The following is a 14,923-nucleotide window of genomic DNA, read 5'->3' as shown; positions in this document are numbered from 1 at the left end:
CAGCTGCTGGCCGCTCACGTTGGCTGCTGGCTACATACGGTAGCCCATGGCAACCCACTGCAGCAGGGGCTGCAGCCTACGCTATTGCCAGCGACTCACTGCAGCCCAGCTCGAGCTGTTGTTCAGCATCTTAGTGTCACTGGCCCTCATGTGGTATCTGAACCGGGGCCCTCTGGCGTCCCAAGCCAGCTCTTAACCAATGCGCCACTCATTCGGCCCCTAGGGACATTTTCATATATCTACATTGAAAGAATTTTACATTGAAACATACCCACATACCCTCACGAAGTTATCCTGCTAACATTTTACCTTACTTGCTTTGTCACACTTCAGTCTATTAGTCCACTCATCTATCCATCCTATTTTTGGTGCATTTCAAAGTAAATTAGAAAGCATTTAATACAGAGACTGAGGCTTGCGCAGTTATTGGAAGGGCTTGATGAACTGGCTTGGTCTCTGGGAAGGACGCCACAGAACTGACCCCAGGGAGCTGCTGCCTTTGAAGCTGCCCCCTTGAGCACTGTGTTGAAGAACACATCAACTTAATGCCACCTAAGGGCCAAGAAGCCATGACACCCATGAAGTTGGTGATAGGACACTGGAAGTTCACATTGGAAAACCCCGGTGTCCTCAGTCTACCCTCGCAAGCAGAACCCGGCCAAAGCTGCAGTTGGGGGCCCTGTCTCCCTCCTTCTGCCTCACAGATCCCGAGCAATGTGTCTCATTGACAGACTCTAACTCACATCCCCGGCCTGTGTGGAGGGCAGCCCAGGAGTATCCTTTAGAGCGTCACACCTTCAGGGTACAGAAAGGCCCAGTCACAGGGGACTGTCACGTGCACGAAATAGGAATCATCTACTTCTGGATGGGTTGTTTCCCACTTGTCACCACTCTCAACATCATTGCGGTGAACATCCTTGAATGCCCATCTTTCCCCTCTTGGACCTGTTGCTTCTCAGTTGCTCAGAGGACAACGCCTACAGCTCAGGAGAATTGCTAGGAAGGAGAAGGTGCAGAGAGCAGTTCTGGCACCACTTTGGGGTGAACTCAGCAACCTGGGGCCTTCAGCTCAGCCTGTTCACATGCTAAAACAAAGAAATCTGCCCTGCTACAAGGAGTGTTCCGGGTGAGGGGTTCCGGAACTACAGGCTTCATCTTCCCTGGCCATTGGGCCGTCATCCTTTTCCCCCAACGAGAGGTGGAAGCTTCTCTGATTAGGTCTGTTGCAAAGAGTTAGCCTAAGGCCCAGAACTACAAGGTGATTCCCACATCCTCACAGTGAAGGCTTAGGAGGAAAGGGTGGGTCGAGGGAAGTCGGGAGGAGGGAAGGATGCCTTCCTGGAGCCTAGAGGTCCTTGCTGTTGTGTTTCCTGCAGTTGTCATATTCTGACTTGTTATTGTCTTTGGGGATGACGCAAAACTCTTTCGTGTTGGTTAAGCAGCACCTCTGGGAGCCTCGAGAGAAGGGGTAGCGGTGCCCACAGCAGCTCCACATGCCAGCCTTGGGGTCCAGGGCTACGCTGCCGCAGCGTCTCCAAGCCTCCACTCGGACCACCAGCACCGTTCCTGGGGGCCAGAAACAGCTCATCCTGGGCCTGAGCAGAGCAGGAAGGCAGGGTCCCAGCCCGGGGGTGCCGTGGGAGCCCCGCTTCCCTCCTCACTCACTTCAGCTCTTATCTCCCTTCTGGGGACTGCCCCTCATCTCCTGTGGTGTTTGTCTCTTCACCTGGCTACACCCACGCCTTCCTCTTCCTGGCTGGCTTAGCCTATCTGGTTCTATTTTTTTATCTTCTGTTTCCCTTATTTTTTATGGCCTTATTGAGGTATAATTGACGCACAATAAACTGCACATATTTAAAGTGTACAACCCGATAAGTTTGATAGACATGCACACCCATGAAACCATTCCCACAGTCAAGAGAATGAACATATCCATCACCCCCAAACTATCTTCGTGCCTCTTGTAATCCCAGCCCCTGTCCCCACTCCCCAATCTCATGCATCCAGTCATTCACTAGAGATTAGTTTGCATTTTCTAGACTTTTATATAAATGGAATTATACAGTATGTATTCATGTTTTTACTTATTTATGCCACTCATACATAACACACCAAATTGATTTTGCAACTCACGATCATAGACCTGAAGTTTAAAAACTCCCACTTGGAAGGCTGTGTTACCTCCAGCCCGCCTCTCTTGCTTGTCTCCCCGCAGAAGACCCTCACCCCTGTTCTCACCCCTGGGTTCTTGGCTCAAGGAGGGTGAGGGAGACACAGGCGCTCCATTAGAGAATGTCCTCAGCAAGAGGCAGAGGGCTTCAAGGGAGAGAAGAGTGAAGGCTGGGTGCAGGGGGCCTTGGGTGAGAGGGGATCAGGGGACCCTGGGTGCAGATCTGGGGTCCCAGTACCTGAGAAGGTGAGGAACCAGGTTTTCCATGCGGAGCAGGCTCTTGGTCCAATTACACTGGCTGCTGGCAGCCGCCCACTGCCCTGTGGCATCTCCCTGTTGGCACACACACAATCGGCAGCAATTAAGCTTCCCAAGAAGGAGCCAGTCTCCTCAGATACTAACTGAGGTACTTCCTGATTAACTTCCCAAGTCCCATCACCCCCATGAGGATTATTCAAAATAACCATGTCATGGCAGGATGGCTCAGCTGAAAAAAGAAAAGAAGAAGAAAAAAGACCATGTCACATGGCCGTAAAACCTTTGGGTCACGAAATGGTGTCGTGAACCACTCACCTCTTGCCCTGGAAGTTACCCATAAACCCCCCTCCTCGTGAATCCCAGTGAACCCCATGGGTCCTGTGAGTCAGCCCCTCCAAGTGGCCTGTGCTCATGGCTGAGTAAGAGCAGGTCCCTGGCCTGAAAACTGAAGGAAGCTCCCTCCTAAATGGGCCAGACGTGTGGGAGGCAGGGGTACATTCCTTGGGTATCCAAATCTTTCTATAAACCCATGCTTCCTTTCTTGGCAAAAAAGGTGATAAATTCCTAGAATCAGAACTGTGGTTCCAAGGATATGCAATTAGCGTTTTTCCCTTTTGTTAAAAATAGAGGAGCAATACATATTTATTGTAGATAAATTTAAAAATACAAATGAGAAAAAAATAGAACACTCATATCCCAGTGCTCACTAATAACCAAAAGTTAATTTTCAGTGTGTTTCCTTCATTTATTTTTTCATTCATCGAACCCTACCTGAGTGCTCACTCTGAGTCCAGCTCTGCCCTGTTGTCCTAGGATTCAGAGTCTTTTGGGGGTGACAGACCCGTCCCTAGACAGCGATGGCCTCAAGTGGTCAGGGCATGGCTGGGGAGCCCAGGAGGCTGGGAGAGCCCAGAGGGGACATGTGGCCTAGCCTAGGGGTAAGGGAGTGCTTCCTAGAGGAGGTGCCACTGAGCTGAGCCCTGAGCCAAGGGAATACATATATAAAGAGAGTATAAAATGTTCTGAACACTGAAACTAATTCCATGTATATGGGGGACTGGTGGCAAAAGATATGCTAATCATATGGGATCTTGAGGTCATTTTAAGGAATCTAAACTTTATCCTAGAGTCAATGGAAGCCATTGAAGTATTGATGGTAAGCAGGAGAGTACTTTGATCTGATGTTTATTTTAATATGGTGACTTCACATATGGAGGATGCATGGGTTGAGGGAGAAAGACCCAGGCCAGAGATCAGAGCAAGGGCCTGGGAACCCAAAGGCAGTGCTCACGTTTCTGGCTTGCACAAGTTTAAAAAATGTGTTGTTAAAATTATGTTAATTACTAATTTTGCCAAGAAGTATAAGTACTTCAAGAGTCAAATATGTCTATGATTTACGATAAAAAGAAGAAAACCCAACCATCTCCTTTTCCACCTCAGTTGCTGCTGTCCACAGGTAACCACTTGAACTCTTTTAGCTGTTTTTTGGTATTTACCACCAAAAAGTGCCTCTAAATAAGGCACTTATACTCCTAGTTCTTAAAAAAATTCCTCCATTTTTGTTGACTTCCTAATGTGGAAGATAAGGATTTAGTGCCTTTACTCCCCTCTCCCATATTAAACAAACAAACAAACAAACAAACAAGAATGCTCCCTCTCAATAGTTAACAATCTCCATTACCAGTTATATCATATTTGGCAGTTCAGTACTTAGCATTTGGTCACAGTCCTTTCACCGCCCTGGGCTACATGAGTAGTGCTACTAGCAGGGCGCAGAACTATCCCCAGCTAAGAGCCATTGGCATATACAAATGTCACAGAGCTGAACTTAAGATCTGTGCATTTCTTAGTATATCATTCCTTACTTGACAAGTTAAACACACACACACACACACGCCCCTCTTGCTAAAAGCAGCCCCCTGGGTCCTGTAGAATTTACCTGGGAGGCAGCACAAAGAAGTCCTCTGAAAATAAACAGCGAGGGGCCAGCCGAGTGGCTCAGTTGGTTAAGAGCTCGCTCAAGAGTTTGAGCTCAGCAACAGCGGTTCGATGCCCGATCCTAGCTGAGCTGCCAACAGGTAGCAGGATGGCTCAGCTAAACAAAAATGATTCCCAGGCTGTTCTTCAGTCTGTGCACTGGATTGCTCAAATGATGGATGAGGAAATGACTTTCTAAGTCTCCCTATGTGATGCTGCTCCCTATGACTCAACCACGAGTTTCACGTTTTTTTTTTTTTAATTTGGGGAATTGGGGGGAGAGGAACACAGTTGGAGAATTGGGGAAGGATCAGCCAAGTTGTTCTTCAGTCTGTGTTGTGGAGGGCACCAGTTGCCACCTGGCTTCCTGTCAGCAGCTTGTGGCCTCTAAACTCAGGGTGCTGTGTTCAATCTTAGTTGTGGGTGTGCGTAACCACCATCCCATGCAGGAGTCGAATCCGGCAGCTTTGTTGTTAAGAGCGCATGCTCTATCCACCGAGCCATCTGGGCGGCAGCTCAGCTCAAGGTGCCGAGTTCAGTCTTAGTTGCGGGTGGGCATAGCCACCATCCCATGAGGGAGTCGAACCGACAGCCTTGTTGTTAAGAGCATGTGCTCTTATCTACTGAGCCATCCGGACGGCAGCTCAGCTCAAGGTACGGAGTTCAGTCTTAGTTGCGGGCAGGCGTAGCCCACCATCAAACAGGCAGTCTTGCTGTTAGAAGCATGTGCTCTCGCCAGCTGAGCCATCCTGTCACCTGTTGGCAGTGCAGCGGTAGCTCAGCTCGGACGCAGCGTCACTGTCCCATGTAGGAATCAAACTGGCGGCCCTGTTGCTCAGAGCTTGCACTCTTAAGCTAACTCTTAGCCAACTGAGCCACTCAGGTGGCCCGAGTTTCACTCTTGGAAACTGTTATACTCTACCCAACTGGCAGAATGGGGCATTGAAACACACGGCAACACAAAGATATCACGGATATATTATTGAACAAAACACTGAAAAGCGTACAAACAAACTGTCTTTCACGAAGAAGTCAAAATAGGACTTAAAGAGTACTTATCTATTGTGAGAGGTCAGATTAGTGGTTTTTGGGGGTATAGACTGGAAGAAGGCTTGAGGGTAGGAGCCATTTGGAGTGCTGGAATGTTCTAGATCTTGATCTAGGTGATGGTTAAATATTAAAAAATTATCCAGGGCCGGACAAGTGACTCAGTTGGTTAATAGTTGGCTTAAGAGCGCGAGCTCTGAGCAACAGGGCCGCCTGAGCTGAGCTGTCACTGAGCTGCCAAAGGTGGCAGGATGGCTCAGCTGGTGTAACATCAAGATTGCCTGTTCAATGGTGGGCTACTCCCGCTCGTAACTAAGACTGAACTCAGCAGGCACCTTGAGCTGATCTGCCGCCTGGATGACTTGGTGAATAGGGCGTGTGCTCTTGACAACAAGGCTGCTGGTTCGACTCCCGCATGCGATGGTGGTACGCCCACCCGCAACTAAGATTGAACACAGCACCTTGAGCCTAGAGGCCACGAGCTGCCAACCGGAAGCCAGATGGCGACTGGTGCTCTCCACAATGAAGATTGAAGAACAACAACTTGGCTGGTCCCCTTCCCCAATTCCCCAACACTGTTTCCCTCCCCCAGCTCCCCAATAAAATCTTTAAAAAAAAAATTATCCAGCTCTGAACTTAATGTTTGTGTACTTTATGTAAATTATATTTCACTAAAAAGAAAAAAATGAATTTAGTGAGGTCACTCGGTAGAAAATCATTTACATAACGCCATTGTATCTCTATATATGAGCCCCAACCAAATCGAAAATGTGATGTAAAATACTATAAGTAATAATGTCAAAAATATCAATACCCAGGGGGCCGGCCGAGCAACACGTTGGTTAAGAGCTAGCTTGGGATGCCAGAGGGCCCTGGTTCGGATCCCACATATGAGGGCCAGTGACACTGCCCTCTACAGCTAAGATGCTGAACAACAGCTCAACCTGGAGCTGGGCTGCTGTGAGTTGCTGGCGTCGGCTGCAGCCCCTGCTGCAGTGGGTTGCCATGGGCTACCGTGTGTAGCCAGCAGCCAGCGTGAGCGGCCAGCAGCCGTCGGGAGTGGCCGCCCAGAAGCCAACGACTGATCTGCCTCGCCCAGGAAGAGCTCAATGATGGTGCCAACTTGGGCCAGTGAAGCAACTTACTCCACAACTAGACTGAAGAACAAAAGGACAGCAACTTGTCTGTTCCCATCCCCCAATTCCCCAATAAAAATCTTTAAAAAAAAAAAATCAATACCCAGGAATAAACATAATCAAAGAAGTGCAAAACTTACAGAGAAAGTTAGAGACTAAATGGAGAGAGATGCCACATTCGTGGATTGAAAGATTCAGTGTTGGGAAGATGTCAGTGTCCTTAAAATGATCTGTAGACTACGTGGATACCAACCAAAATTTAGGACAATGGCTCTCAAGTTTTGACCATGTCCCAGTTACAAACGCATTCACACAGCCACACATAAAACAAGAACAAAAGTCTTGTGAAACAATACTTACCCTTACTATTTAAGACTGGCTTTGATATTTTCTACTGTATCTCGAATGTATTTTTTTTAAAGAATTTTTTTGGGAATTAGGGGAGGGGAGCAGTCAAGTTGTTGTCCTTTTGTTCTTCAGTCTAGTTGTGTAGGATGCTGCTTCACTGGCCCATGTTGGTATTATCATTGTGCTCTTCCCGGGTGAGGCAGTCGCTCACTGGCCATTAGGACAGCTGCTCACGGTAGCTCACGGCAGCCCACCACAGCCCCACTGCAGCCTACGCCATTGCCAGCCACTCGCAACAGCCCAGCTCCAGGTCAAGCTGTTGTTCAAAATCTTAGCTGTAGAGGGCGCAGCTTACTGGCACATGTGGGAATTGAACCAACAGCCCTGTGGTTCAGAGCTCGCACTCTTACCAACTGAGCCACTAGGCCGGCCCTCAATCGTATTTTTTAATGCTGGCTTGTGCAGATACATTGATTTCATGTCCCACTAATGTGACAAGACGTGCCATGTAAGTAAAGACCAAGTCATTCTAGAAAATCATTGTTTATCTGAGAGCAAAATGACATGTAGGGGGCATTCTAAGTGGCTTGATGGGATATAAGAATAGAGAAACCATCTGACCTTGATACTGAGAATGCTGTCCTCCAGGTGGCCCCCTATATGATGCAACATGACAGGGGCTGCGCTCTAGCCTCGTCACATCACATTGAATAGTTTCCATGTGCATCACCTTGTATGTGCTTAGTTTTGTTTTTCCAACTTGGCTGATGCACAAAGTACAGGAAGCCTTATTACAGCCACTGACCAGCTTGTGTGTTAAACCCCCGTGATGTGAAAGGATGGTCTGGCCTAGGGACGTGGGGGTGGGGGTGGGGGCGCTCGTTCCTCCCTGACCATGTTGGGCACTGAAGGAGACAGTGAAAAGAGGGTAACAGAAGAATAAAAAACATATACAAATCACCTGTAAAAGTGGGGAGGCAGCAGGATGGGAACAAAGTGCTCATCTTTTATAGTGGGGTTGGGGAGTCCAAAGAAAATAATTGTGTAAATACAAGCAAATTTCCAGTTGAAAAACTCAGACTGATGTACGCTTATGATTAGATGTTAGGGAGATGAAGTGAGGGGGAAAAGGCTGATTAGGGCAAGATTTGGGGGTATGTGTGAGGCAGGCCTGAGGATCAGGGCCGGCGCGGATGGGGTCGACTTACAGTTTGGGAACTTTATTTTCATGCAGTGTGGTACTTTTATTAGTGAAGACAACGGTAGTTGTTTGGGTTATGTTCTCAACCAAAACTAGCTGCTGGGTGGAGCGCAGTTTTGGGGCCTGAGGCTGGGGCAAGGACCCACTGACTCATTCAGCAAGATATACTGAATGTGTGCCTCGCCTAATACTGGATGGTGTTGGGGACAGAGCAGTGACTGTGACAGCCCTGAGCCCCGCCCTTATGGGGCTCACATTCCAGTGTTGGAGAGAGAGCACAGACAAGTGACCGGATGATAAGATCATTCCAAGTTGTGATAGGCGCTCCAGAGGAATACACAGAATGACAGGAAGATCAGAGGGTTCCTGAACAGGAAGGTCAGTGACGGGACATTGGTCAGTGCTAGGATGGAACCTGGACCAGGACAGGGGAGGTGGGTGTGGGAAAGACATTCAAGAGGCAGAATGTTGGGAGGCCCCAGGTCTCTGGTTTGATGACAGGATGGACCCAGGAGAAGGAACAAGTGTGTGGGGAAGCCGAAGTGAGGTTTAGACGTGGTGAATGTGAAGTATCTGGGCGATGTCCAGGGGCCTCTCCCTCTCCCCCCTCTCCCCACTCTCCTCCCTTTCCTCTCTCTCCCTCTCCCCGCCCCCCCACACCATTTGACTTAATTTCCTGTGACCTGGATATGTACCCATTCCCATTTGCACACCCAGACCCACCCATGGCCCAGGTCCCAACACTCCTTTGACACTGAAATGCTGGGACATTCACCCAGGGATGCCAGCAGAAGCTGGTTTGGTGTGTGTCCTAGCGGCTGTTCCGCCACTGTCCTTCTGACATAAAGGAGCAGGTGACAGTTACAGGCCCAGCTGCGGGCCCAGCACTGGGCTGGTATAGATGGTCATCAGGAGTGAGGCAATTGCTGTCCTCTCCCCATTTTACAGAGGTGGCTCAAAGGGGGCTGTCATCGCCGAGGCTGTAGGTGCGGAGTCCTGGGTGGACCCCAGGCTGGCCTGACACTAGGACCTCATGGCAGGAGGGTGGCTCTCCACAGTCTGGACCCCAGGAACCCCGCAACACCAGTACCTATGTAACAGTAATAATAGTGACCACAGCGGCCGGCAGTTACTGCAAGAGCCCTGGGTACGCTCCTTGGATCTTACTGCTGGCTCCAGGCAGAGTTCCACAAACGTTTTCTGCCCCACCCTTTTAAAAAATGGAAAAATGCATACTCTCTAGTGCATTTTCAAGTTGACAACTAAAGCTTCTCTTTATAAGTTCAAGTACTTGCAAATATAATAATTTAGAGTGTATTATGAATATGACATTTTCAAACAGCTGGTACATCCTTCCTTTGAAGCTCTGATGTAGTCCACATACTCTGGTGAACTCGTACCAGCCGATGTCTGGTTTAAAACATAAAAATAAAAAGAACCAGCTCTTCTTTAACAGTCAGAAATTTTACATTGTTCTTTTTTGTCCTTGGATGTAACTTACAGTGCCCTTCCCGACAGAATTCTGTCTCCTGAATTATGTATCAGCAACCAAAATACGTACAGAAATTCAAATTTTAATTTTATTTAACTTCCTGTGACCATTAGGCTCTGAATGTTAAAATATTTTCTTCTGGATTGAATAATCTTTAAAACTAATAGTGCACTGTTAATATAAAGCATTTCACCTATGATGTATTTTCATGAATAATTATTAAACCCTAACAGTGAAATGGTATGTTGGATCTCCAAATATGCTAGACAGGACATCCCCAATAATTTCATATGTCCTTGGATGAATATTCATTATTACAGGAGTGAGTCAGGGCTCAGCATCAATCCTGCCTTGGTTTTTAAGACTCAAGTGCTGATAACTTTCCTTCACAAAGGAGCAGCTAGGCAAGTAAGTTTCTGTTTCAGCAGCACCAGTCAACCCTTGAGCTACCCCCAAGGTATGTTTCCAGAACCTCACGGTGAAGGCCTCACAACTGTTGGCTCCCTCTTCAGGGCTGATGGAAAATTTAGGAGCCAACAGCCTTGCAAAGAGGATTGGTTACCCCGCGTTCACAGCCACTTAGCATCAGTTCCCAAATTTCAGCTGCCCTTTCCTTGGGATCAGCTTCTGCTGCAGCCCTAACTTTGCATTTTGGGAAGATTTGGAAGAAAGGGGTTGTCCCTCCTTTTGGGAAATGGGTGGGGCGACAGTGCCCGGGGAGGACAGGGGCTGGCCAGTGAGTGGCTTGAGGGAGGAGCAGAGGGCTGAGCATCAGGCAGGTGAGTCTTTGCACCTTGCCGGGACTTTGTGCTCTGGGAGCTCCTTGTGAGCCTGGGGCACAGCTCCCAGTCTGAGGACTTCCCCTCTGCGGCAGGGTTTCTCATTCTTGGCTGCTTGCCAGAATCTTCTGGGCGATTCGAAAAGATGCCCTCGGGGTCACCCGGGTCGGGTGACTGGGCATTCCCGGGGGAGGCGGGGTTTGCGTCTTATTTCATGCTCCCCCTGGCGATTCTGTTTGCCCTGTCCCCATCGCTCCTACAAGGACCCCGAGGCGCGTTGGGGCGCGGCTGGCAGGGGGCTCCCAGAGCACAGCCTGACCCCTCTCTTCCCCTGCAGTGTACCACTGGGTGGAGATGCGGACCAAGATGCGCATCATGGGCTTCCGGGGCACAGTCATCAAGCCACTGAACGAGGCGGCGGCCGCTGACCTGGGCGCTGAGCTGCTGGGTGAGGCCACCATTTTCATCGTTGGCGGCGGCTGCATGGTGCTGGAGTACTGGCGCCACCAGGCAAACCAGCGCCACAAGGAGGAGGAGCAGCGCGCCGCCTGGGACGCGATGCAGGACGAGGTGGGCCGCCTGGCGCTGGCGCTTGAGGCGCTGCAGGCACAGGTGCAGGCGACACAGCAGCCCGGCGCCCTGGAGGAGCTACGGGCGCAGATGCAAGAGGTGCGCGCCCAGCTCTGCGCCCGGGACGGGAAGGCGCCTTTGGCGCCTCAGGCAGTGTCTTCGTCCCAAGCAGTGTCCTCGACCCAGGCAGTGTCCACGACCCAGGCAGTATCCACATCCAAGGAATAGGAGACTACTGAAGCCTGAACTTGGATCTGGCCATGTGTGCCCTGATGTGGCCTTCTCTCCACGCTACCCCTGCCTGTGCTGGCCCAGCGGAAACCACTGGGATCTTGATGAAACTTGGCCTTTGGTCACCCTGTACTGACCAGTGGTACCTTCCACTGGGACTGTGAAACTTCCAACATAGACCCCTCCAACCTCTAGCTCATTGGTACAATCCACAGTGCTCATCTCTCCAACCCCTCTCCAAACCACACAGACCTGCAAGGTCCCTGCCAGCAGGACAACAGCTCACTCTTCTGGCAGAAAAAAAAAAAAAAATGGAACCGGTACTTGAGCCCAATCGACCTATCAATGCCCCATTTACCTAATTAGTGTTACCTTTCCCTAGGATGCTCATGTATCACACCGGACACCCCCTTCCTTTTGTCAGTTGGTACAAACCACTGTAAGGAATGCAGTGTCTTGCAGTGGACTTCTGCCCCCCTCACCTTCTAAGGTGTGCTGTAGCTGGGCATGAGCTTTTTTTGAGGGGGAAAATAGGATCCTGGTTTGCAGTTGATCCACTGAATATTATATTTTCCCTTAAATTGATCCTTGGTACCTTCTCCTGAGACCCCAAGTGGAATATTCCAACAGAACCCTTCAGTCTATGGCACAACCCCCCTGGAATGGCTGTCCAGTCTTCTCAGGCAATGCCCTCCCAGCCCCGCTTTGGTGGTGGAAAAATTGATCGTGCCTAGGGCTAATCCATCTTGTCTTTCAGCCTCAGCTTCCTGTTTACCTGTCCCCAGAGTCCGTGGGCCTTTCCTGACATGTCCTTTCCAACCTTCCCCACTGTCTTCTTCAGTGGCCTGTCAGAGGACTGCCAGCCATGGATTAGATGATCACACCCCCCATGTTTCTTTTAAATCTGTTGATCTGTGTGCTCTTGCCCTCTACCCCTGGGGCTCTGGACTAGTCCAACAGCCCCCCTTCATGCAGTGGTACCTCCTGCCTCCAAAGCCCCAAATCCCACCTCCATCCCTTTGGACTAGGCCACTTGTTGGTCTTACCTTCCTTAATAGTTTCCTGGGGCTAATTTGCCATAACAAATTACCACGAACTTGGTGGCTTAAAACCATAGTAATTTATTCTGTCACAGTTCTAGAGGCCACAGATCCAAAATTAAGTGTCAGCAGGGCCCACCAACTCTGAAGGTTCTAGGGGAGGGTCCTTCATTGCCTCTTCCGGCTTCTGGGGGCTCCAGGTGTTCCTGGGCTTGTGGCTGCAGATCTCCAGTCTCTGCCTCTGTCTTCACATGGCTTTCTCTTCTGTCTCTTATAAAGACACCTGGTCATTAGATTTAGGGCCACCCTAAATCTAGGATGGTTTCACTCAGAGATCCTTAATTCCATTTATAAATGCCCTTTTTCCAAGTAAGTTCACATTCATAGGATCCATGGGTTAGGATGTAGACACGTCTTGGGGGGCAGCATTCAACCCACTATACCTCCCCACTCCCAAAGTATGCTGGGACTGCTGCCAGCCCCGTGGGACATTCAGCCTTCCCCATGTGGGTGAAAGGAACAGTCCAGGAACCACCCTTCACTACTTGGTTTCTCTTCCAGGACTCACCCCTGAAGCAGAGAGGGATGTGCACCCCACCAGTGTGCATTCTGTTTTTCAGACTGTAGATGTTTGAAGGAGCCCTGGGATGAGGAACTCATCTTAAGGATATGTCTGAGAACCATGATATGGATCTCCAAAATGGGTACCAAGCTCATTAAAGTTAGGAGAGAAGCTGAGAGAGATCTGATGGGGGTGAGCGTCATCCTATGAACTCTTTCTCAGATGGGGAAACAGAGGCCCAAAGGAAGCAAAGGGACTTGTCCAAGCCTATGAAGCCAGTGAGGGACCGGATTCAGTGGGGAGACAGAGAGAGGAGCCCAGGTTTTCCTGGGTGTAGGTTGTTGAAGAGTGCAGAGTGAGGAGGAGGAAGATGAGAGGGAGGCAGATTACTGGGGGAGGGGCAGGGATCTCTACAAAGAGATCCCAGTGGCAGTGTCGAGAGTGGGGTCCCTCCATCCCCCGTCAGAGCAGCCCCACATCACACCAGAGACAGCATTTTAGCGAGCGGGGTTGGATTCATTCCACCTGGGCCCCATTCCAAGAAATGGGAGAGACAGGTTTTCTCTCACTTCCTCACCTCACTTTCCCTGGGGTTTAAAAATGATCTGGACACAAGACCTACGGAGGTAGAAAACCAAGAAACGGGGTTTCTGAAACATTTTAATTTCTTTCAGAAGAGGGGGAGAAGCTGGTGTAGTGGGAGCTAAGGAGGTGGGTCCTGGTGGGCGTGTCTTTGCAGGTGACCTGAGTGGGTTAAATGATGAAGGGAAGAAGGCAAGAGAGATACCACTGCATTAAAGAGTGACGGATAGAGCCAGGTGAGCGGGCTCAGTGCGTGGTTTCCATGGTTACCTCCGGCAGTCCACTCTGGCACTGACATCTCTGGAGCATAGGTTGCTGGAGGCCAGGGACGGTGACTGCAAACCCTCCCATCATGTCAATAAATAGCAGCCATTCTAACAGATGGAGTTTATTGAGCTCTGGTTAGGTGCTGGACACTGTTTGAGTGCTTTATATTACCCCAATAGCGTTATGTTCTTTATTTCACAAGGAAACTGAGGCACAGAGACACCTGCCCAAGGTCACACAGGCAGGGAAGAGGTGGAGGTGGGACCTGAAGATGTTCAGTCTGGGCCAGAGTGCAAGCCCCTAACCCCTGCGCCATTTTGACCCTGATGTAGCGCTGCTCTAACGTCTGTGAGACTCAAAACTCAGCTGTGATGTGCCCTGACATGTGGCCAGACCTGAGGGTTGCAGCAGCTTCACCCACCAGGTGGTGGGTGTGATCAGGGTGTGTGGAAAGAACCGCCTCTCAATGCAAGAGGCCAGAGGATGGAGGGTTCATCGCTCTGGCTTCCTACTAGTGAGTTTTGTATACATTTGCGACTTGGGGAGAGGGGTTAGAATAAATTTGTAATTCAAGTTGGTTGTCTTCAAGTTGATGCATTTTTTTCATATTTGAAAAACCTGTTAACCTTAGGGGAAATGTCCTTTGTTTATTCTTTCATTCAAAAAACTCACCCAGGTGCCTACTGTGTACCCTTCCCTGTTCTGTGCCGTTTGGATTCCCAGTGGTGACTAAGACAGCCCGAACCCTGGCCTCACAGGGCTCACAGTCCAGTAAGGGGACAAACAGACGCACACACATATTTCTTTTCCAGGGTTACCTGCTCCGCCCCAGGTTATTTGGGGAAAAGGAGCCAGGCTAATACTAGACACCTCCTCTCCTGAGGGACTCAGGGCTTTAGGGAGTAAAGAACAGAGAAACCCATGCACACTGGCTCTCAAAAGCCTCCAAACACGTCTAAGGGCTCTGCCTCTCCCATTTCCAGGCACGCCCTTTTGTCCTGTGTTGGTTTCCCTGCCTGGCAGGCTCTTGCCTGGAGAAAGCCACTGCAGGAGAAACCGGACCTCATAAAGCCCCTGCCTGATCCATTGGGCCATCCAGCCAACCCTGTACGAGCCACTGTGACACGAAATGACCAGGCTGGGTCCCTCAGCCCCAGTGGACAGGAGAGGAGAAGCATGTCCAAAGGAGAACTGAGTAAGCATCATCCACCTGCTCCGTTAAACACATGTTTACTGAGCACCTACTACATGCCTGGCCCTATT

The 14,923-nt window shown here is 49.8% G+C and overlaps 1 protein-coding gene across 1 annotated transcript in view; it reads left to right on the top strand.

Moving 5' to 3' along the window:
- Positions 1–14,233, top strand: part of LOC109374745 (optic atrophy 3 protein-like) — a 44,609-nt gene extending 30,376 nt beyond the window's left edge. Inside the window, exon 2 of the mRNA XM_019629535.1 lies at positions 10,746–14,233. Within this exon, the coding sequence (XP_019485080.1) occupies positions 10,746–11,206 (461 nt within the window). The 3' untranslated portion in view covers positions 11,207–14,233. The remainder of the gene's footprint in view (positions 1–10,745) is intronic.
- Positions 14,234–14,923: the final 690 nt, after the last annotated feature.

This window comes from Hipposideros armiger, unplaced genomic scaffold (genome assembly GCF_001890085.2).
Source record: "Hipposideros armiger isolate ML-2016 unplaced genomic scaffold, ASM189008v1 scaffold_859, whole genome shotgun sequence".
Taxonomy (NCBI): Eukaryota; Metazoa; Chordata; class Mammalia; order Chiroptera; family Hipposideridae; genus Hipposideros; species Hipposideros armiger.
Note: the sequence above shows the minus strand (reverse complement) of the source record. Positions and strands in the feature narration are given on the sequence as shown.